This window comes from Lampetra planeri, chromosome 23 (genome assembly GCF_965212315.1).
Source record: "Lampetra planeri chromosome 23, kcLamPlan1.2.h2, whole genome shotgun sequence".
In the NCBI taxonomy this organism is placed as follows: domain Eukaryota; kingdom Metazoa; phylum Chordata; class Hyperoartia; order Petromyzontiformes; family Petromyzontidae; genus Lampetra; species Lampetra planeri.
Window position 1 is genome coordinate 3,260,257 of NC_136129.1, and position 22,139 is coordinate 3,282,395.

At 52.5% G+C, this 22,139-nt stretch overlaps 1 protein-coding gene across 1 annotated transcript; it reads right to left on the reverse strand.

Annotated features, from left to right (window-relative positions):
* Nucleotides 1-658: 658 nt before the first annotated feature.
* On the reverse strand, nt 659-20,511 carry LOC144726509 (RNA-binding protein 24-like). Its single transcript, XM_078605306.1, has 5 exons — nt 20,247-20,511; nt 18,444-18,612; nt 14,752-14,875; nt 13,521-13,572; nt 659-1,121 (listed from the first exon to the last, which is right to left on the reverse strand). Exons 2-5 carry the CDS (start codon nt 18,600-18,602, stop codon nt 659-661), a joined length of 798 nt encoding a protein of 265 aa, XP_078461432.1. The 5' UTR covers nt 18,603-18,612; nt 20,247-20,511.
* Nucleotides 20,512-22,139: the final 1,628 nt, after the last annotated feature.

Here is a 22,139-nt window from a genome sequence, read left to right on the forward strand (position 1 = left end):
TGTCATTTGCGATAGCCAGGTCGCTTTTTAAAAAAAGAGCTACATAGCTCAGTGGGCCTTAGCTGGTAAAATAGCAATAAAAGTTTTAAATATTGTTTTTAGTTAGGCCACGTGGTAGTAATTGTGTTACAATTGAATTGCTTATTTATCCAGAACAATTCGCCACTTCGTGGCGGCGACGTCACCACCGTGTTTGTGCCAGGCTAGGTGCACTTTCAGGCTACGTGCAGTGTTGAAGGCTCCGCCGGCAGGAGGTCACATGACTGACCCCAGCAGGTGCCGTGGGTTGACTTGACCGGGGTGACCGCAGACGCCCCGACTGCGCTCCCCCCTACCGCGCCAACTCTCTGCGTTTTATCCGCTCAGCACTCCGCTCGTTGATGTGAGCGTCGCTACTCTCCACCCTCCGTTGTTGCTGGAGGGCGACTACCACCAAGTTTCCCCACCAGCAGCAGCAGCAGCGTCCTTCACGAACCTCCTCCTCCGCAGAGGCCGCCGACCTTGCCACCACCGCCACCGGCCATCGGCAATCCCACTCAGCTCCACACCCTCCTGCACCACACCGCCTCACCCCGCACAACTCCCCCACTCTCACACGACCGCCACTGCGAACCCTGCCCCCCTTCCTCCTCCTCACCCCCCCCCACACCGCGGCCGCTCAGAGGCGGTCGCCCTGCAGGTGGTGCGCGCCCTGGAACGCCGCCGCGTAGGCCGAGGCCTGTGGCCCCCCTCCGGCCGCGGGGGACGGCGCCGGCGGGGAGACGCCTCCGCCGGCCGCGATCATCGCGCCCGCCCCCTGGGGCATGTAGCCGTAGCCGGCCACGGCGTAGCCCGGCGACGCCACGTACGGGTAGGGCTCGTAGGCCGCGGCGGCGGCCACGGCGGCGTTGTACTGGGCCGCGTAGGCCGCGGCCGCGGCGGCCGACGAGTAGTCGAGGTACGGGGAGGAGGAGGCGGCGGCCGCTGCGGCCGCGGCGGCCGCGGACTGCGAGGAGGAGGAGGAGAGCGACGGGGAGCCGGCGGCGGCCGCGGCGGCCGCGGCGGCTGAGAGGCCCGGGGCGTGCGCCATCATGAGGCTGGGCTGCACGAAGGCCTGCGGGTAGACGTACTGGGCCTGCAGTCTGCGGGCGGTGGTGGTGGGCAAGGGGTGGTGCGGGGGATGGAGAGGGGAGAGGTGGGGGGAGAGGGGTGGGGGGAGAGGTGGGGGGAAAGGTGAGGTGGGAGAGGTGGGGGGGAGAGGTGGGGTGGGAGAGTTGGGGGGAGAGGTAGGGGGAGAGGAGAGGTGGGGGGAGAGGTGGGGGAGAGAGGTGTGGTGGGAGAGGTGGGGGGAGAGTTGGGGGGAGAGGAGAGGTGAGGTGGGAGAGTTGGGGGGAGAGGTAGGGGGAGAGGAGAGGTGGGGGGGGGAGAGGTGGGGTGAGGGGTGGGGTGGGAGAGTTGGGTGGAGAGTGATGGGCGAGGAAGGTGACAAGAGATGGACGGGGGAGATGCGGGACGCACGAGACGAGGGTAGAGAGAGGGCGAGGTGGGGTGGGGAATGCGAGGAGGGGGGGCGATGAACAGAGAGCGAGGGACCGATATGGACAGAGAGGGGCGGGGAGGGAAGGGCAGAGAGGAGAAAGCGGAGCATCAGCTGTCCCACTCACTCCACCTTGTCACGGTGTTATATATACGCATCACTCACGACACACACTGTACACTCACCACATGCCACGCTCACCACACCACACGTTACACACCCCGCGTACAGCACACAGCACGTACTACACACACTCACCACCACACCCTCACCACCACACCCTCACCACCACACCCTCACCAAACCCTCACCACCACACCCTCACCACCACACCCTCACCACACCCTCACCACCACACCCTCACCACCACACCCTCACCACCACACCCTCACTACCACACCCTCACTACCACACCCTCACCACCACACCCTCACCACCACACCCTCACCACACCCTCACCACCACACCCTCACCAAACCCTCACCACCACACCCTCACCACCACACCCTCACCACACCCTCACCACCACACCCTCACCACCACACCCTCACCACCACACCCTCACTACCACACCCTCACCACCACACCCTCACCAAACCCTCACCACCACACCCTCACCACCACACCTCACCAAACCCACACTACCACACTCTCACCACCACACCCTCACCACCACACCCTCACCACCACACCCTCACCACCACACCCTCACCACCACACCTCACCAAACCCACACTACCACACTCTCACCACCACACCCTCACCACCACACCCTCACCAAACCCTCACCACCAAACCCTCACCACCACACCCTCACCAAACCCACACTACCACACTCTCACCACCACACCCTCACCACCACACCCTCACCAAACCCTCACCACCACACCCTCACCACCACACCTCACCAAACCCACACTACCACACTCTCACCACCACACCCTCACCACCACACCCTCACCACCACACCAAACCCTCACCACCACACCCTCACCAAACCCTCACCACCACACCCTCACCACCACACCTCACCAAACCCACACTACCACACTCTCACCACCACACCCTCACCACCACACCTTCACTACACCATACGCAGGTTGTACCGCGTGGAGCTGAAGAAGGACGCAGAGCGAAACGTCGGACATTGTGCGTCAATCACTTCTCACGCAGTGTACACAACAAAGACAAATACAGTACTGCACAAAGAACCCCCGTATAGCCTGCACCAGACTGTCGGGGCAAGTGCTGTTAGCGCGCAGCAGCTATGAAGGCCGGCACGGCACACGAGGGGGTAGGTGGCCAGCACCACGCCCGACCGCATTTGTCTCCCCAGTGGCGATGTTCAATACGCACCGCACTTAGGCACGCATTTCAAGCTGAGTCGACCTAGGAGAGGCCCAGGACCGGTTCACACACTCATGGCTGTTATTGGTCTTGAGTGGGAATCGAACTCGGGGCCGCCGGGTATGTAGTGCATAGCGCTAACCGCTACACCACCACTCACCATCAACAAGGATCACACACACACCACGTCTCACGCATTGTACACAACACAAGGGTCACGCACAGACCACCCGATACACGACTCACACCGAATACTCACCAAACACAAAATACCTCCACACTGCACAATACCACCACAGCATCCAACACGCAGCGAACACTAAAAACCCAAGGCACCACAAACCCAAGCAAGGCACCACGAACCAAAGCACCACAATCCAAGGCACCAAAAGATGAAGACACCACAAACCCAGGCACCACATACCAAGGTACCAAAAACTCAAGGCACTAGAAACCCAGGAACTACACATTCCACGGCATCAAACTGAAGGCACTACAAACACAAGGCACCACAAACTAAAGGCACTGCAAAATGCACCACACACTCAAGGCAACACAATCCCATGGCACCACAAATGCAAGGCACTCCCAATCGGGACACTACAAGTCCAGGCATCACAAGATCAAGGAAATACAAATGTACAGTCAATACAAAGCCAGGCACTGCAAAACATCGTAAAAGCCTTTGCCTGTGTCTGGCCTCGTGCTTGATTTTCTAAGCTGCTCATCGTGTGGGTCCCACCCAGGTCCACGAGCGCACATCTCTGACCTCCACACCGAGGGCGCCAACGTGACCTCCACACCTAGAGGGCCAACGTGACCTCCACACCTAAGAGGGCCATCGTGACCTTTACACCTAGGGTGCGAACGTGACCCCAATACCTAGGGAGCCAACGTGACCTCCACTCCTGGGGCCATTGTGACCTTTACACCTAGGGCGCGAACGTGACCCCAACACCTAGAGGGCCAACGTGTCCTCCACACCTAGGAATCCAACGTGACCACCCCTGGGGCCAACGGGACCTCCACACGTATGGAGTCAACGTGACCTCACCTAGGGGGCCAACGTGACGTGACCTCCATACCTAGGGGGCCAACGTGACCTTCACAGCTGGGGCGCCAAAGTGACCACATCATGGGCCGTGACCACAGCCCATCGTGTGGATGTGGTCAGCGACAGACCACGTCGCCACACATCCTCGACGAGGGCCCACTGACTGGATTCGACGGTGGACTCGGGTGGACCACACCGTTGACGAAGTGGCTGTTGCCTGGCTCGGTAAGATGAATAGATAACATTTAAAAGTAGTTGGGTAGGGTAAGAGGCCTGCACAAGTTCGATTGAGGCTGGAGAACTGGGAGCCACATCTGCGGTGGAGCTCCGAGTTCCTATCTAACTTGGTTCGATGGATGAACTCCAACGTAAAGCTGTTAGGCTAAAATTGATGCCCCTGTGCTCACTCTCAATGTGACACCACGGTGAAGACACCACAAGCCCAGGCAATACAAACCTGGGCCAAAAGAAAACCCAGGCCTAACACGGGAAAAACAAACCTGGGCCTAAAAAACCCAGGTTTAAATCTGGACAAAAAACCAGGCCCAACAAACTGGACCTAATAAACCCAAGGCCAAACAAATCCAGACGTAACACCCCAGACTGAGCCAAAACAAACCGAGGCCAGACAAACCCAGGCCTAACCCAGACAAAACACAGGCCTAGCAAATCCAGAATTAACAAACCCAGGCCGAATCCAGACAAAACAAGCCCAGAATAAACAATCCCAGACCAAACAAACCCAGACAAAAACCCAGACAAAACAAAACCAGACAAAATAGACATTGACAAAACACACCCAGATCAAACAAGCCCAGACAAAACAAAACACAGGCCTAGAAAATCCAGAATAAACACACCCAGGCCGAATCCAGACGAAACAAGCCCAGAATAAACACACCCAGATCAAACAAGCCGAGACAAAACAAAACCAGACAAAATAGACCTCGGCAAAACACACCCAGATCAAACAAGCCCAGAATGAAGAAAACCAGGCAAAATAAACCCACACAAAAACACATCTTGACAAAACAAACCCACACAAAAACGCAGGCTTAACAAACCCACGCACAGCAAACCCAAGCCAAATAAACCCATACACTGCAATCGGTCACCGCAAATGCACGCACTCAAAACCTGGACAGAAAAACCAATCCAGTCACCACAAACCCAGGCACTGCAAACCTAGCCTTCTACAAACCATACAGAGACCCAGCCACTACACACTTGAGCGGCACGAATGAAGGCACTGCAAATCCAGACACAAAAAAATCATCCAGATACTGCAGACAGCACAAATCAATCACCACAAAGCCAGGGTATTGCAGTCAGTCACCACAAACCGAGGAAACGCGAATCCCAGACACTGCAAGGCCAGACACCACAAACTTAGCCCCTACGAATTCGTGACACGGCAAAGGAAGACACCACAAACACAAGCGCCACCAAAAAACTCAAGACATCGGAAACCCCAGCACTGCAAATCGAGGCACCACAAACCCGGACACTGCAATCACCACAAACCCAGGCACTAAAATAAACCCAGACACAACAAACCCGTCACCACAATCTCAAGCATCGCAGTGGGTCACCACAAACCCAAACGCCACCACAAAGTCAGGGGTTTGATCCCAGCTTTTGCCAAGAGCAAAGCTAGAAATACAAGCCGAGTCGCTGACATTGTCGCCGTTTTAGAGACGCCGTCGTCATCGCGCTAGACAGATGCATCGAGAGGGAGCTGGGGGCGTTGACGATGCGCTGTCGTGAACGTTGCGCGACCCTGTCGTATTTACTGTGGTGGAGTCGTGGCGCGTCTGTGCGAATAAACGGGCCACCACTGCGGTGGTTCTTTGACATCGCATTGAGGGCCTCCACGTGTGCACGGTGGCTGGCAGGTGAGAAAGTGGGGCGCGCTGCTACCTCAAGTACAAGTTGTTGGGTTTGTTGGGGCCCTCGGAGCAGAAGCAAGAACACAACGCATGTACGTACGCATGTTGAACTTCTTTCGCAGCGTACGTAGCCAGCCGCGTGAGTTCTACCGAACTCTGATGATTCGATTGTAAAAAAAACCCCAGTGTTCTCGCGCTGAGGATCACGGTCAAAGGACTGGGACGCAGTGGCCACGGGGTGCAACATTTGTGAATTTCGGTGGGTGCAGGTTCAGCGCTGACGATGACCGTAGTCTCCTTGCTCGGGTGGGTTGAATGTCTCTCCGGTTAAACGGGGATGCCACTGCCCCCCCCCCCACCGTCATCATCAGCAGCGGTGTGGCTGTTGGTCTACATGAGGGGCCCCTCAAGTATGAAATTTACTTTTGTAGGGCACCGCGCCCCCAAACCCTCTTTCAAGCTATGAACTCCGAGTGAGATGACGGAAGGGGTTTAGAGCAGTGTTGTTCGCTAATTATAATCAGAGGGGGTGGGTGGGGGGGTACTTTCGCCGATAAGACATCATTGTGAGGGCCGCCACACATTGGAAACCCTTGGGTGTTCACATTAGTTGTGTGCTGTCGGGGGTTGTGGCACCTCAGGGGGCCGCACTAAAGGCCACCAGGGGCCCGAGGGAGCCTTTCTCCGAAGAACACCGACAATCGTCGATAACACGGCACGAGGCGTAATCGACCAGGCTATGCGTTAACTGTGTGCTAACCAACTCTCTGTTCTTACATTGCATTAGACTTCCTAATTTTGCTAAATTTGATGTCTACCGTGCTTGTTTATGGGTCAATTCTCTCCTCCGGCCGCTATGGGCAGGAATTCCTCACAACTCCCCCTCTGGCCCCCCCCCGCCCCCTCTCTCTCTCTATTTTTAAGGCCTCGACACAGAGACGTTGTCTTTCTGTGTGCCTGTGTGTGTGTCTCTCTCTGTTTGGCTCTGTGTGAGTCTCTCTCTCTCTCTGCTTGTGTGTCTGTCTGTGTGTCTATGTTTCATCTCTCTCAAATTTAGCAATCTTGGAGGAACGTAATCAACCAGGTGGGGAGTTGACTGTTATGTTGGCCGACTCTCTGTGTTGTATTGCATTATATTTCCAAGTTTACTGTATTTATTTAATCCTTCATTTGTACCTAATGATGCTTGCTTGTGTTGCAATCGAAACGTCGTATTCCATTACTATCTAAATCACTTTCTTCCTACGTGACTTTACCGAAAGAACCAGATAACAATTCCGGCAGTCACGAAAGCTTCGAATCCAGTTAGTTGACAGAGACGAGACAGACAGCTGAGGAGCCCGATTTGAATGTTCGCCATCTTGTTACGAAGTTGATATCCTGCGAACACTCCACCTCGTCATGAATCCGTGGCCCCCTTGGCTTCGTTCGCTCACAGCCGAGCGCCAGCCCAAGGCACTGGCGCCCCCCCCCCCCTGAGCTTGTCTGCCAAGGCCGTTGACGTTCACTGGCACAAAAAGGGGGTCCCACAGATTTAACTGCTCGCTCGACCCGAGCTATTAATGCTTTCGACATTTGCATCGTCTGTGTTGCCGTTCGCCTATTTGGTGAGCCGAGACAGGGCCATGCGGGAGGGCTGTCTCTGCCATAGCCCCCCCCCCACCCCATCAGTTGCAAGGACAATGCTTACGTTATCAAAGCACGTTTGTTTGCGTGTTTCACCACAAGCATGATGCGTGGTTAATGCAGACTCGATGCCTTGCGATGGGTGTCCATTTAACCTTTTAACATCGTAACACCCACTGTATTAAATTTCGATTTAAAGCTTTCGTGACTGCAGGGATTCATCTTCTTGGTTCTTTCGGTAAAGTCACGTAGAAGGGAAGTGTCATTCAGACTCTGTCTTCTCGACAGACATGTTCTTCACCTGAGGACGGCTGCTTGCGTTGTGGCCGAAACGTCGTGAGAATTATTTTATTATGTTTTATTTTTATTATTTTATTATTTCCATTCTACGTGATGACTTTACCGAAAGAACCAAGAAGATAGCACGTTCTGTTTACGTGACAAACCTTCATGATCGGCTGTGTCGGGTGGTGGCAGGTTTAACGACACATTTCTATTTACGCGATCTAACACCCCCAAAAAACCCACAGCTATTCTGGATGTTTTATTTTATTTTGGTTTAAGTCAACCCCAAACACATATCTGGATCGCAAACCAAAGCTCTGAATAACGTGGTTGGTCTCGATCTCTGTTGTATTCCCTTCCGTGTCCCCCCCCCTGATGTTGTCTTCCCATCTCTCTCTCTCTTCCCGTTCTGCCCATTTCCCGCCCCGATTACCGTTCGCGTGCATTGCGTTTGCAAGTCGCGCTGAGGCGCTGTAGAAATCGCGGGAGATCGATACAGACCCCGCTTATACCGCGTGGAACGCCACCATTTTAACCCACGAGGAAATTGTGAACGTGCTTCAAAAGTGTAGATTTGAAGCTTTCGTGACTGCAGGTATTCATATTCTTAGGTTTTTTCGGTAAAGTCACGTAGGTGAAAAATTAAAATTAATAAAAGTAAAATAAATATAAAATAAAAATCACGACGTTTCAGAGGCAACACAAGCTTCCGTCTTCAGGTGGAACCGTCACAGCACGATAGCTGTATCTCTACGTATGGCTGTGTGTCTCACTTGATACAGCTATCGTGCTGTGACGGTTCCACCTGAAGACGGACGCTTGTGTTGCCTCCGAAACGTCGTGATTTTTTATTTAATTTTTATTTTACTGTTATTAATTTCAATTTTTCACCTACGTGACTTTACCGTAAAAACCTAAGAATATGCCTCAAAATTCCCCACGAAGTAAACCCCTCCCCCCCAACCACCCCAGGAGTAAATACAACGCCGAGGGGAATTGTTCGTGATCCTCACACAGACGTGAAAGGGATCCACGTGAGTGACAATGGCTTTCCACAGCACGGCACAGCACACCCAATCATGCCACGTCACGGCACGTCACACCACGTCAAACCGTCTTCTTACCCACGTGTGCGCGGCGTGCTCAGCCACGTGCTCAGCCACGTGCTCGCTCAAGGTCAGGCTACTAGCCTTACACAGTTGTGTGTGTGTGTGTGTACTTGTGTGTGCGCGTGTACATAAACATGTGTGTGCGTGCGCATAAACATGTGTGTGCGGGTTTTGGTGTGTGTACGTGTGTGTAATGCATTGTACGATGTGAGTAGGTGCTTTTTGACTACACTCGCCCCAACAGATAATATATGGGGGATCTGAGGCGCCCTTTTCCCCCCTTCCAACCCAGCTTATATATATGCTCCAAGCACGTGTGCTGTTTCATTCAGACGCTGTCGCCTCGACAGACCTGGTTTTCACCTGAGGACGGCTGCTTGCGTTGTGGCCGAAACGTCGTGAGAATTGTTTTATTTTGTTTTATTTTTATTATTTTATTACTTCCCTTCTACGTGACTTTACCGAAAGAACCAAGAAGATCTGTGTCTTGTTGATGTCAGTGTGTGTGAGTCAACGTGTAGGTCGACTCAGTCTCAAATGAGAACATGGTGCGATGTGTAAACACCGCCACTTGGGAGACAAAGGCGGCCAGGCGTGGTGCTGGCCACCGACCCCCATTAACAGTACTTGCCCCGACAGTATCTTAAAAGGGCCGTCCATAAATGACGTCACGCGATTTTGGACGATTTTTGACCCCCCCCCCCTTCGTCACACGGCGTCACAAAAAGTCAGACCCCCCCCCCCCTCAAATATGACGTCACAAAGCTCTGCCCCCCCCCCCCCAAATAAAAAACACATGCTTCAAATCGCTTTAAACTATTGTCATTGTAGTGCGTATTTAATGTGTGTTGTAAGAGAAAACATTTATTAAAAAGTCTATTTCATTAAGTAGAACGTGTTGTCTATATTAAAAGTTGCGCATTTTGATGTGACGTCACCTTTCTCAACCCCCCCCCCCTCGTCACACAACGTCACAAATGTCTGACACCCCCCCCCCCAGGTGCGTGACGTCATTTATGGACGACCCCTAAAGGCTTTTTTAGTGTACTCTGGTATATGCATGCATCTATACATATTCCTGTATGTGCATACGGGTACATACATAAATACCTCCGTTTATATGTATGACCATACATGTATCACATACACATTACGCGAATGTGCTCGTTGGTATGTTGGACATGTGTGTACTTGCGTGTTCTCACGTCTGCAATGTGTGTGTGTGTACATGTATGTGTGTAACGTGCGCGTGTGTGTGTGTACACGTGTGCGTATGTGTGTGTGTGTATGTGTGTAAACGTGTGTGTATGTGTGTACACGTGTGTGTATGTGTGTACACGTGTGTGGATGTGTGTGTGTATGTGTGTATACGTGTGTGTATGTATGTGTGTAACGTGTGTGTATGTGTGTACACGTGTGTGTATGTGTGTACACGTGTGTGTATGTGTGTGTATGTGTATGTGTGTACACGTGTGTGTATGTGTGTACACGTGTGTGTATGTGTGTGTATGTGTATGTGTGTACACGTGTGTGTATGTGTGTACACGTGTGTGTATGTGTGTGTATGTGTATGTGCGTACACGTGTGTGTATGTGTGTACACGTGTGTGTATGTGTGTACACGTGTGTGTATGTGTGTGTATGTGTATGTGTGTACACGTGTGTGTATGTGTGTACACGTGTGTGTATGTGTGTGTATGTGTATGTGTGTACACGTGTGTGTATGTGTGTACACGTGTGTGTATGTGTGTGTATGTGTATGTGCGTACACGTGTGTGTATGTGTGTACACGTGTGTGTATGTGTGTACACGTGTGTGTATGTGTGTGTATGTGTATGTGTGTAACGTGTATGTATGTGTGTAACGTGTGTGTATGTGTGTAACGTGTGTGTATGTGTGTGTATGTGTATGTGTGTACACGTGTGTGTATGTGTGTACACGTGTGTGTATGTGTGTGTATGTGTATGTGTGTAACGTGTATGTATGTGTGTAACGTGTGTGTATGTGTGTAACGTGTGTGTATGTGTGTAACGTGTGTGTACACGTGTGTGTACACGTGTGTATGTGTGTACACGTGTGTGTATGTGTGTAACGTGTGTGTATGTGTGTAACGTGTGTGGATGTGTGTGTGTATGTGTGTACACGTGTGTGTGTGTATGTGTGTGTGTGTATGTGTGTAACGTGTATGTATGTATGTGTGTATGTGTGTGTATGTGTATGTGTGTGTATGTGTGTACACGTGTGTGTATGTGTGTACACGTGTGTGTATGTGTGTGTATGTGTGTAACGTGTGTGTAACGTGTGTGTATGTGTGTAACGTGTGTGGATGTGTGTGTGTATCTGTGTACACGTGTGTGTGTGTATGTGTGTGTGTGTATGTGTGTACACGTGTGTGTATGTGTGTAACGTGTGTGTATGTGTGTGTATGTATGTGTGTACACGTGCGTGTATGTGTGTACACGTGTGTGTATGTGTGTACACGTGTGTATGTGTGTACACGTGTGTGTATGTGTGTAACGTGTGTGTATGTGTGTACACGTGTGTGTATGTGTGTAACGTGTGTGTATGTGTGTACACGTGTGTATGTGTGTACACGTGTGTGTATGTGTGTACACGTGTGTGTATGTGTGTACACGTGTGTGTATGTGTGTAACGTGTGTGTATGTGTGTACACGTGTGTATGTGTGTACACGTGTGTGTATGTGTGTACACGTGTGTGTATGTGTGTACACGTGTGTATGTGTGTACACGTGTGTATGTGTGTAACGTGTGTGTATGTGTGTACACGTGTGTGTATGTGTGTACACGTGTGTGTATGTGTGTACACGTGTGTGTATGTGTGTAACGTGTGTGTATGTGTGTACACGTGTGTGTATGTGTGTACACGTGTGTATGTGTGTACACGTGTGTGTATGTGTGTACACGTGTGTATGTGTGTACACGTGTGTATGTGTGTACACGTGTGTGTATGTGTGTACACGTGTGTGTATGTGTGTACACGTGTGTATGTGTGTACACGTGTGTATGTGTGTACACGTGTGTGTATGTGTGTACACGTGTGTGTATGTGTGTACACGTGTGTGTATGTGTGTACACGTGTGTGTATGTGTGTACACGTGTGTATGTGTGTACACGTGTGTATGTGTGTAACGTGTGTGTATGTGTGTACACGTGCGTGTATGTGTGTACACGTGCGTGTATGTGTGTAACGTGTGTGTATGTGTGTGTGTATGTGTGTAACGTGTGTGTATATGTGTACACGTGTGTGTATGTGTGTACACGTGTGTGTATGTGTGTACACGTGTGTGTATGTGTGTACACGTGCGTGTATGTGTGTACACGTGTGTGTATGTGTGTACACGTGTGTGTATGTGTGTACACGTGTGTGTACCCGGGCTGGGCAACTGCTGTCCACAGCCGGCGTCATCACCTGTTAAGTGAGAGCATCAGCTGTGAGCCCCGTGTGGAGAGGCTCACAAGATCCACACACAAAGACAAAGGTCCCCCGTGTAGCCCCAACAGACTGTTGGGGCAAGTGCTGCCAGCGAGTAGCAACCTATGAAGGCCGGCACGGCACACGAGTGGGTGTCGAACACCACGCAAGGCCGCCTCTGTCTCCCTGGTGATGATGTTTCCCCGCCGCACCAGGTACCAATTTAAGGTTGAGTCGACCTAGAGGATGCCCACGACCAGTTCAAATGTCCACCACCGATCTCGGTGGTCGTGAGCGGGAATCGGACTCGGGGTCGCCGGATTTTCGTAGCGCTGTGCGCTAAGCACTGCGCCACCACTCTCCACACGAGCATGCACTAACACGCAGTGTGTGGTCTTTATCATACACACACTCACACGCATTACTGGTGCCTTAAGGGCCGTCCATAAATGACGTCACGCGATTTTGGACGATTTTTCACCCCCCCCCCCCCTTGTCACACGGCGTCACAAAAAATCAGACCCCCCCTCAAATATGACGTCACAAAGCTCTGCCCCCCCCTCCCCCCCATTTGTTTTAACATGCTTCAAATCGCTTTAAACTATTGTCATTGTAGTGCGTATTTAATGTGCCGCTGCACTCTGATGTTGTAGGAGAAAACATTTATTAAAAAGTCTATTTAATTAAGTAGAACGTGTTGTCTATATGTATTTAAAGTTGCGCATTTTGATGTGACGTCACATTTCTCAACCCCCCCCCCTCGTCACACATCGTCACAAATGTCTCACCCCCCCCCCCCCCAGGTGCGTGACGTCATTTATGGACCGCCCCTTCCACACGCGTGTCTATAGCATAACAAAGACAAATGCCCCCCGTATAGCCTTCTATATATAGGCCGCTAGGGCAAGTAAGTCATCTACGAAGGGTGGGTGGCCAACGCCACGCCCGGCCGCCTTTGTCTCCCCAGCGGCGATGTTTACTACACACCGCACCAGGTACTCATTTGAGGCTGAGTCGACCTAGGGGGAGGCCCAGGACCGGTTTAGATAATCGTCACCGGTGTTGGCCGTGAGCGGGAATCGAACCCGGGAGACTGGGTTCGTAGCGCAGCGTAGCGCTAACCGCTGCACCACCGCTCTCCACAAAGACAAAGATCCCCCGAATAGCCTTCATAGACTCTTGCGGGGCGGCTAGACGGGCGGGGGTGGGTGGGGGGGGATCTTTGTCTTTGTGCGAACTTCTCAATGCGTCAAGTCACTCACCCGTAGGGCCGCTGAACAAACGTGGGGAACTGTTGAACACCAAATCCATAGCCTGCACACACACACACGTGTACACACACACACACGTATACACACACACACGTATACACACACACACACACGCACGTGTACACACACACAAGACACAAAACTGGTTATGCACGGTGATGGTGGTGGTGCATTGTGCAATTCTCAAAACAAAATGCGACGCTCATTCATCCATCAGCCGAGCGGCCCTCTGAAGCAACGCGTCTGAGCATCGCCAACGCCGCTGGCACGGGGATGGGCATGGCACGACTCAGGTCACGGGGTTTGCTGGGCCAGGTGAGAGAGAGAGAGAGAGCTCAAGAGGAGGGCAGCACGAGGAGTCTCGTTTTCACAGCTGTCAACCCCGTATCAGTGCCCAAGCGTATTGCGGATCTTATTGGTTACCCCGTGACCCCAGATAAATCTCAACGTTCATCTTACAAAGTCCCATCGCAAGGGAGAAACACAATCAGACGATCACCACTAGTACACTCACCACTAGTACACTCACCACTGGTACACTCACCACTACTACACTCACTACTACACTCACCACTGGTACACTCACCACTACTACACTCACTACTACACTCACCACTGGTACACTCACCACTAGTACACTCACTAGTACACTCACCACTAGTACACTCACCACTAGTACACTCACCACTACACACCTATTTTTCGATTTAAAGCTTTCGTGACTGCAGGGATTCATCTTCTTGGTTCTTTCGGAAAAGTCACGTAGAAGGGAAGTAATAAAATAATAAAAATAAAACATAATAAAATAAAATAATTCTCACGACGTTTCGGCTACAACGCAAGCAGCCGAAACGTCGTGAGAATTATTTTATTTTATTATGTTTTATTTTTATTATTTTATTACTTCCCTTCTAAGTGACACTACACACCTGTCAACCCCTTATCATTGCCCTACCTTATTACAGGCCAATTCCAGACCTCATCGCTCACGCCGTGCTCCTGATAAATCTCGACGTTCATCCTACAAATATCCACCCCTACCCTGCCTCCCATACTGCCACGTGACCCCCTCCCCCATCACCCACGCACCGGCCTTCCCGTAATCTTCCCGGCCAGAATCTGAATATTGATTTACACCGGATGAATCCGATGAGCTATGAAGCTCTGCCCACCCCCCCTCCCCATACGGATGCCCACGTGGCCTCCCCTCCCCTGTCCGTGCCTGGCTGCATGACGCGCGGCTTTGCGCCGATGTAGGCGAGGTTGACGTTCGCCTTCCTGCCGTCGATGATCGGGTTGGGGTCCTTGCAGGCGCGCTCGGCTGCGCCGCGCTCACACATGGTGACCTGCGGCGGCGCACGCACAGGCGGGCACGCACGTACAGGTGAGTACACCACACGTGCACACAGGCGAGTATACACGAACAGGTGTGTACACGTGCACAGGTGCACAGGTGTGGTGGGTAGACGCACGCACGCGAGTACACACACAGGTTAGTACAGATACAGGTGAGGACACAACAAACGCACGCAGGTGTGTACACGCACAAGTTCATACACACACACACACAGACGTGTACACGCGCGTACAAGTGTGTACACACAGACGTGTACACGCACAAGTTAATATACACACACACACACGTGTACACGCACAAATTAATACACACACACAGACGTGTACACGCGCGTACAAGTGTGTACACACACACACGTGTACACGCACAAATTAATACACACACACACGTGTACACGCACACATTAATACACACACACACACGTGTACACGCGCGTACAAGTGTGTACACACAGACGTGTACACGCACAAATTAATACACACACACAGACGTGTACACGCACACATTAATACACACACACAGACGTGTACACGCGCGTACAAGTGTGTACACACAGACGTGTACACGCACAAGTTAATGCACACACACACAGACGTGTACACGCGTGTACAGGTGACTATATGCACGCAGATGGGGACACACAGCTGAATACACGTACAGACGCAGTTGAATACACGAGGTGTGTGTGTGTGTGCACGCGTGCGTGATGTGTGCATACATCGGACGAGGCGAGTACACACAGCCACCAACAATACTACGCAGCAGTGGCCACGAATCGAACTTAGGCCGTCGGGTTCACACAGCGGAGCGCGCTAACCGCGGCGCCACCGCTCCACGTTGCACCACGTGTACACGGACCCTCTGATGAGGTCTGGGCGAGACGCCACGCGCCACGGTCGAGGGTCCAGTGGACGCGACTTCGACCGGCACCAGGCCAGCGATGGCAATTCCACATTCCCACGGCGGGGACCAGTTCTCTCGCCGATGATGGGACTGTGGCCAGATCTTGTCGACGACACGGGAGCTCCTGGGCGTTACGCGTGCAGGTGAATAAACGATGACGTCGCTCGACTGATTTGGAGTGAGACCTCTGCTGCACAAAACTCAACTACAAGATTTCGATGTAAAGCTTTCGTGACTGCAGGGATTCATCTTCTTGGTTCTTTCGGTAAAGTCAGACGCTGTCTCCCCGACAGACCTGGTCTTCACCTGAGGACGGCTGCTTGCGTTGTGGCCGAAACGTCGTGAGAATTATTTTATTATGTTTTATTTTATTATTTTATTATTTCCCTTCTACGTGACTTTACCGAAATAACCGAGAGGATAAACTACAAGATGTATTCAATCTTGATTTGAAGTTTTCGTGACTGCAGGGATCCGTACTCTTTGGTTCTTTCGGTAAAGTCACGTGGGTAGAAATAAAACAAAGGCAGCAGACATCGTGCTGCTTGCAGCAGACTTCATGGCTATCGCGATTTTCACCTGAAGACGAACGTTTGTGTTGCGTTCGAAACGTCGTGATTTATTTCGTTTTATTTCTACCGACGTGACTTTACCGACAGTACCAAAGAGTACAGGATATAGATTTGTTTTTAGTTGGCAAAGACCATTGGAGCTATTTTGATCAGAAATGGCCTGGCTATCGCATATGATAGCCCAACGGAAGTGGCTTATCACGTGGAAATTCATAGCAGCCCAAATACTCTAAACGCGCGATGTTGATTCTAAATGTGAAGGGATAAACGGGAGGACCCGGAGAAAAATCCACGCGACCACGGTCAGAGAGAGAGACACGCAAACTCCAAATATACAACAGCTGGCGTCAGGGTCGGGTTCGAACCCACGACCTACTGTGTACCAGGCGAGGTAGTTAACATCTCCTAGCCACCGTGATGATGATGATGAGAGAGAGACACGCAAACTCCAAATATACAACAGCGGGCGTCAGGGTCGGGATGGAACGTACGACCTCCTGTATACCAGGCGAGGTAGTTAACATCTCCTAGCCACCGTGATGATGATGAGAGAGACACCCGCAAACTCTAAATATATAACAGCGGGCGTCAGGGTCGGGATCGAACGTACGACCTCCTGTATACCAGGCGAGGTAGTCAACATCTCCTAGCCACCGTGATGACGATGAGACAGAGAGAGACACGCAAACTCCAAATATACAACCGCAGGCATCAGGGTCGGGATCGAACGTACGACCTCCTGTGGACCAGGCGAGGTAGTTAACATCTCCTAGCCACCGTGTACTCTCTCCACAGCCACGAGTGCTCAGTGACTAAAGCACTGGGCGAAAGTGCTTTCGCTTCGGTGGGGGCTGACGGGTTAAACCCCCGACTAGGCAGCAACGATTCAAACAGTGCCTTGGGCCAGACGCCTAGAGAGCCGTCTACTTCAGCAGAGGTGTAGGAGGATGGGGAGATTTTAACAGGACAGAACCCCAACATACTCTTTGGTTCCTTCGGTAAAGTCACGTAAATGAAAAATAAAAATCATATTTTTAATTTTTCACCTACGTGACTTTACCGAAAGAACCAAAGAGTATGGATCCGTGCAGTCACGAAAACTTCAAATCTAGAAGGACCCCTACACCTCTGCTGTGTGTCCATCTGGGTATAATGGCCAGTGCCTAATCCGGGATGGTTCTCCTGCAACGCGGCGGTAGCTGCGTTCCTGAAGAACACCGCGTTATGGACAAACCGCGTTATAATATTGAATACAGGGGGGGGGGGGGGGGTCCGCGATAACGCGTGAGGTGCGTACGCAGGCTGAGCAAAGACTAAGGCGCGTGGGGTAGCTTCTGGAAGCATCCAGCAGAACCCCCAATGCATTGCGCGATGACGCTCGGCAGAGGCAGCCGAACGACCGCCTGTGCCTCCTCGTGCGACGTAGTTCTGTTCACTCGATCACGTTGTTGTACCCAATTCAAAATCGCGTTATAACATTCAATTCGCGTGCAGAAAACACGCCTTATAGAAGAACAGACGGTACCACCGTCCAGACGTCAGGGCTTTGAATTGTTCTCCACACTTTGGGGGGGGGGGGAGGTCCTGACCCTTCTGTATCCTCTGCTCATGATCATTAAGAACAGTCATCGGCGGTGCTCAGGCCCCGGGTCAAGCCGCGTGGCCGGGAATCAGAGACATTTCCGTCGACGTTTGGGGGGGGGGGGAGTCACAGGGATGTCCTTGGGTCCCAAGCACCACGGCGCGTATTTTCTGACCATGTACAGGTCGAGAATTGTCCATGGCTATACCAAAGGAATTTCCATATGTAGTAACTACTACATATGTAGTAGCTACTACATATGTAGCTACTACATATGTAGTAGCTACTTGTGCTACTGGGATAATCCGGCACTGCCTGTGTCCCCTTCGCCGCGTTCTAGCCCATCCGACGCTCCGCAACGCAGGGTGGGTGGGAGGGCAGGGTGAGTGGGGGGCAGGGGGGCAGTGGGGGTGGGTGGGGGGGGGGGCAGGGTGGGTGGGGGAGGGCAGGGGAGCAAGGTGAGTGGGGGGGCATGGTGGGTGGGGGGGGTCCCAACTCACAAATCCATATCCGCGGGACTTTCCCGTCTGCCGGTCGGTGATCACCACCGCCTCATCGATCTCTCCGAACGCCTCGAAGTACTTCCTGAGCGACGCGTCCGTGGTGTGGTAGGGCAGCCCCCCGACGAAGATCTTGGTGAAGGTGGTGTCCTTCTGCATCTCCGCCCTGCTGCCCCGAGACGCAACAAAGACAAAGATCCCCCGTGTAGCCTTAACGGACTGTAGGGGCAAGTGCTGTTAGCGAGCACCTACGAAGGTCACAACGGTACACGAGGGGGTAGGTGGCCAGCACCACGCCCGACCGCCTTTGTCTCCCCAGTGGCGATGTTTAGACACCTCACCAGGTACTCATTTGAGGCTGAGTCGACCTAGGGGAGGCCCATGACCGGTTCAGATAATCGTCAGTGGGTGTTGGCCGTGAGCGGGAATCGAACCCGGGTCGCCAGGTTCATAGCGCAGCGCAGCGCTAACCGCTACACCACCGCCCCCCCCCACACCCAGATGGAGGGACTCACACACAGAGAGAGACAGACAGATAGAGACACAGAGATAGGCAGAGACAGACACAGAGGGACAGAGACAGATAGAGACACGGGCATAGATACAGAGAGCGACAGATAGAGACACGGACAGACAGAGACGTAGGTACAGAGTGAGAGAGACAGATACAGAGAGACACACAGAAGTGAAACCACTCGTACTACACGCGTAGACCTATACCGTTCACGCGTTCACCTGGTATCCACAGTGTGTGTGGCCACGGTGTGATAGCTCAACGTATTCGTGTATGAAAGTCAACTAGCCCCGTGCATGTGTAACTGAGATTCACCCTGCGCCTGAGTCGAACTCTTCACGAGCCCTGCCTTGGTACAAATTGACGCCAATTCCTGAGCGATTCACTGAGCGATTCACTGAGTGACTCACTGAGCGACTCACTCAACAGCTGAGCGACTGAGTAACGGACCGATACATATTCACTGGACGGCCCCTAAATAGCGGACTGATGTATTAGCTGGGCGACTTATCGACTCACTGAGCGACTTACTGAACAAGTTTAATGACTGAGTAAGTTGACTGATCTAGTCACTGAGCGACTGAGTAGCAGACTGACTTATTCACTTAGCAAATCACTTGACATTCGAGGGACTGACTAAGTTTACTGATCTAGTCACTGAGCGACTGAGTAGCAGACTGACCTATTCACTGAGTGACTCACTTGACATTCGAGGGACTGACTAAGTTGACTGATCTATTCACTGAGCTGACTAACAGACTGACTTATTCACTTAGCAAATCACTTGACATTCGAGGGACTGACTAAGTTTACTGATCTAGTCACTGAGCGACTGAGTAGCAGACTGACCTATTCACTGAGTGACTCACTTGACATTCGAGGGACTGACTAAGTTGACTGATCTATTCACTGAGCTGACTAACAGACTGACTTATTCACTTAGCAAATCACTTGACATTCGAGGGACTGACTAAGTTTACTGATCTAGTCACTGAGCTGACTAACAGGCTGACCTATTCACTCAGCAACTCACTTGACATTCGAGTGACTGACTAAGTTGACCGATCTATTCACCGAGCGATTCAGCTCGGAGCGACCACGATACGACGGGAGACCTGCAAATAGGACACGGGGACATTTCTTGAAGACTTCACTCAAAAGCTGCGTCGCTCGCCCAACGGCGCAACACGGTGGTCGTGTGGTCGTGTGGTCGTGTGGTTGGGTGGTGGTGGTGGCGGTGGTGGCGGTGGTGGCGGTGGTTGCGGGCGACTTTCCTCGAACGGACTCACCGAGTGAACGATCAAAAAGAAAAGCAGAGCGACTTCTCCTTTGCGGCTGCGACAAAACAACAACAACAACAGCAACAAAACGCCCCCCAAAAAAATCCCCCAAATCCAACCGAGTAGCCACCGGGGCTCGCTTGCGATGAGCAGACTCGCTGCACAATTCAACACAAGCAGCAGCAGCAGCAGTCGCAACAGCAAAAGAGTTACTCGACGAAAGTAGGGGGGGGGACTTGAACCTGGTGGGTCGACTGAGCGACGACAGATCAACGCTACGACTGAGTTGAGCGAGTGGCTGAGAGGGTGGTGGGTTGAGAGAGGAGAGGGAGGAGGGGGGGGGCGGTGTCAAGTTGCTTGGAGCCACAGATAGACCCGGGCACGTGGAGGAGAGGGATATTTAGAGACACGCGCATTGCCAGCCCCGTGTCCCGTGAGGGTCCCGACATCACCACCTCCTCCAACATCAACACCATCACCACCACCAGCTCAAACATCACCACCATCACCACCACCACCACCTACAACATCACCACCAACACCACCACCTCCAACATCATCACCACCACCACCAACATCGCCACCACCACCTACAACATCAACACCATCACCACCACCTCCAACATCAACACCACCACCACCAGCTCCAACATCACCACCATCACCACCAGCTCCAACATCACCACCATCACCACCAGCACCAACATCACCACCATCACCACCACCTCCAACATCACCACCATCACCACCAGCTCCAACATCACCACCATCACCACCACCTCCAACATCACCACCATCACCACCACCATCACCACCAGCTCCAGCATCACTACCACCACCACCAGCTCCAACATCACCACCATCACCACCACCTCCAACATCGCCACCACCTCCAACATCGCCACCATCACCACCAGCTCCAACATCACCACCATCACCACCAGCTCTAACATCACCACCACCACCTCTAACATCACCACCACCTCCAACATCACCACCATCACCACCAGATCCAACATCACCATCACCACCACCACCACCAGCTCCAACATCACCACCATCACTAGCTCCAACATTACCACCATTAACACCATCACCAGCTCCACCAGCTCCAACATCATCACCTCCACCAGCCAATACCAACACCCGCCATTCGCCACTAAGTGACGGTGCACTTTGTGGCCACGTGAAATGTCAAATGCTCGCTGCTGACAGCACGAGGTCTCGGGACAGACCCAGCAGGTGCCATGGGTTGGCTGACTGAAATGACCGCTGGTAGATGCACCACCAGCTGTACCCCATACTGTGCCAGGCTAGGTGCAGGAGGAGGTCTCGGGACAGACACAGCAGGTGCCATGGGTTGGCTGAGATGACCGGTAGATGCACCAACAGCTGTACCCTCCTACTGTGTCAGGCTCGGTGCAGGAGGTCTCGGGACAGACCCAGCAGGTGCCATGGTTTGGCTGACTGAAATGACCGCTGGTAGATGCACCACCAGCTGTACCCCCTACTGTGCCAGGCTAGGTGCAGGAGGTCTCGGGACAGACCCAGCAGGTGCGATGGGTTGGCTGACTGAGATGACCGGTAGATGCACCACAAGCTGTACCCCCTATTGTGCCAGGCTAGGTGCAGGAGGTCTCGGGACAGACCCATCAGATGTCATGGGTTGGCTGACTGGGATGACCGGTAGATGCACCACCAGCTGGACCCCCCACTGTGCTAACTTGCTGTATGTTAGCCACCAGCTCCAACATTAGCACCATCACAACCACCACCATCACCTCCAACATAACTACCACCAGCTCCACAACCTCCACCACCATCACCACCAACATAATCACCACCAACTCCACCATCACCACCAACATCACTACCACCAGCTCCACCACCATCACCACCAAC

Excerpts from the sequence above, each read along its gene's own strand:
- LOC144726509 (XM_078605306.1), bottom strand. The coding sequence starts at position 18,602 with ATGCAGAAGGACACCACCTTCACCAAGATCTTCGTCGGGGGGCTGCCC. Across the intron at positions 13,573-14,751 it reads GCCGCGCGTCATGCAGCCAG|GCTATGGATTTGGTGTTCAA; the intron begins GCACGGACAGGG and ends GTGTGTGTGCAG. Across the intron at positions 1,122-13,520 it reads TTTGTTCAGCGGCCCTACGG|ACTGCAGGCCCAGTACGTCT; the intron begins GTGAGTGACTTG and ends CACCGCCCGCAG.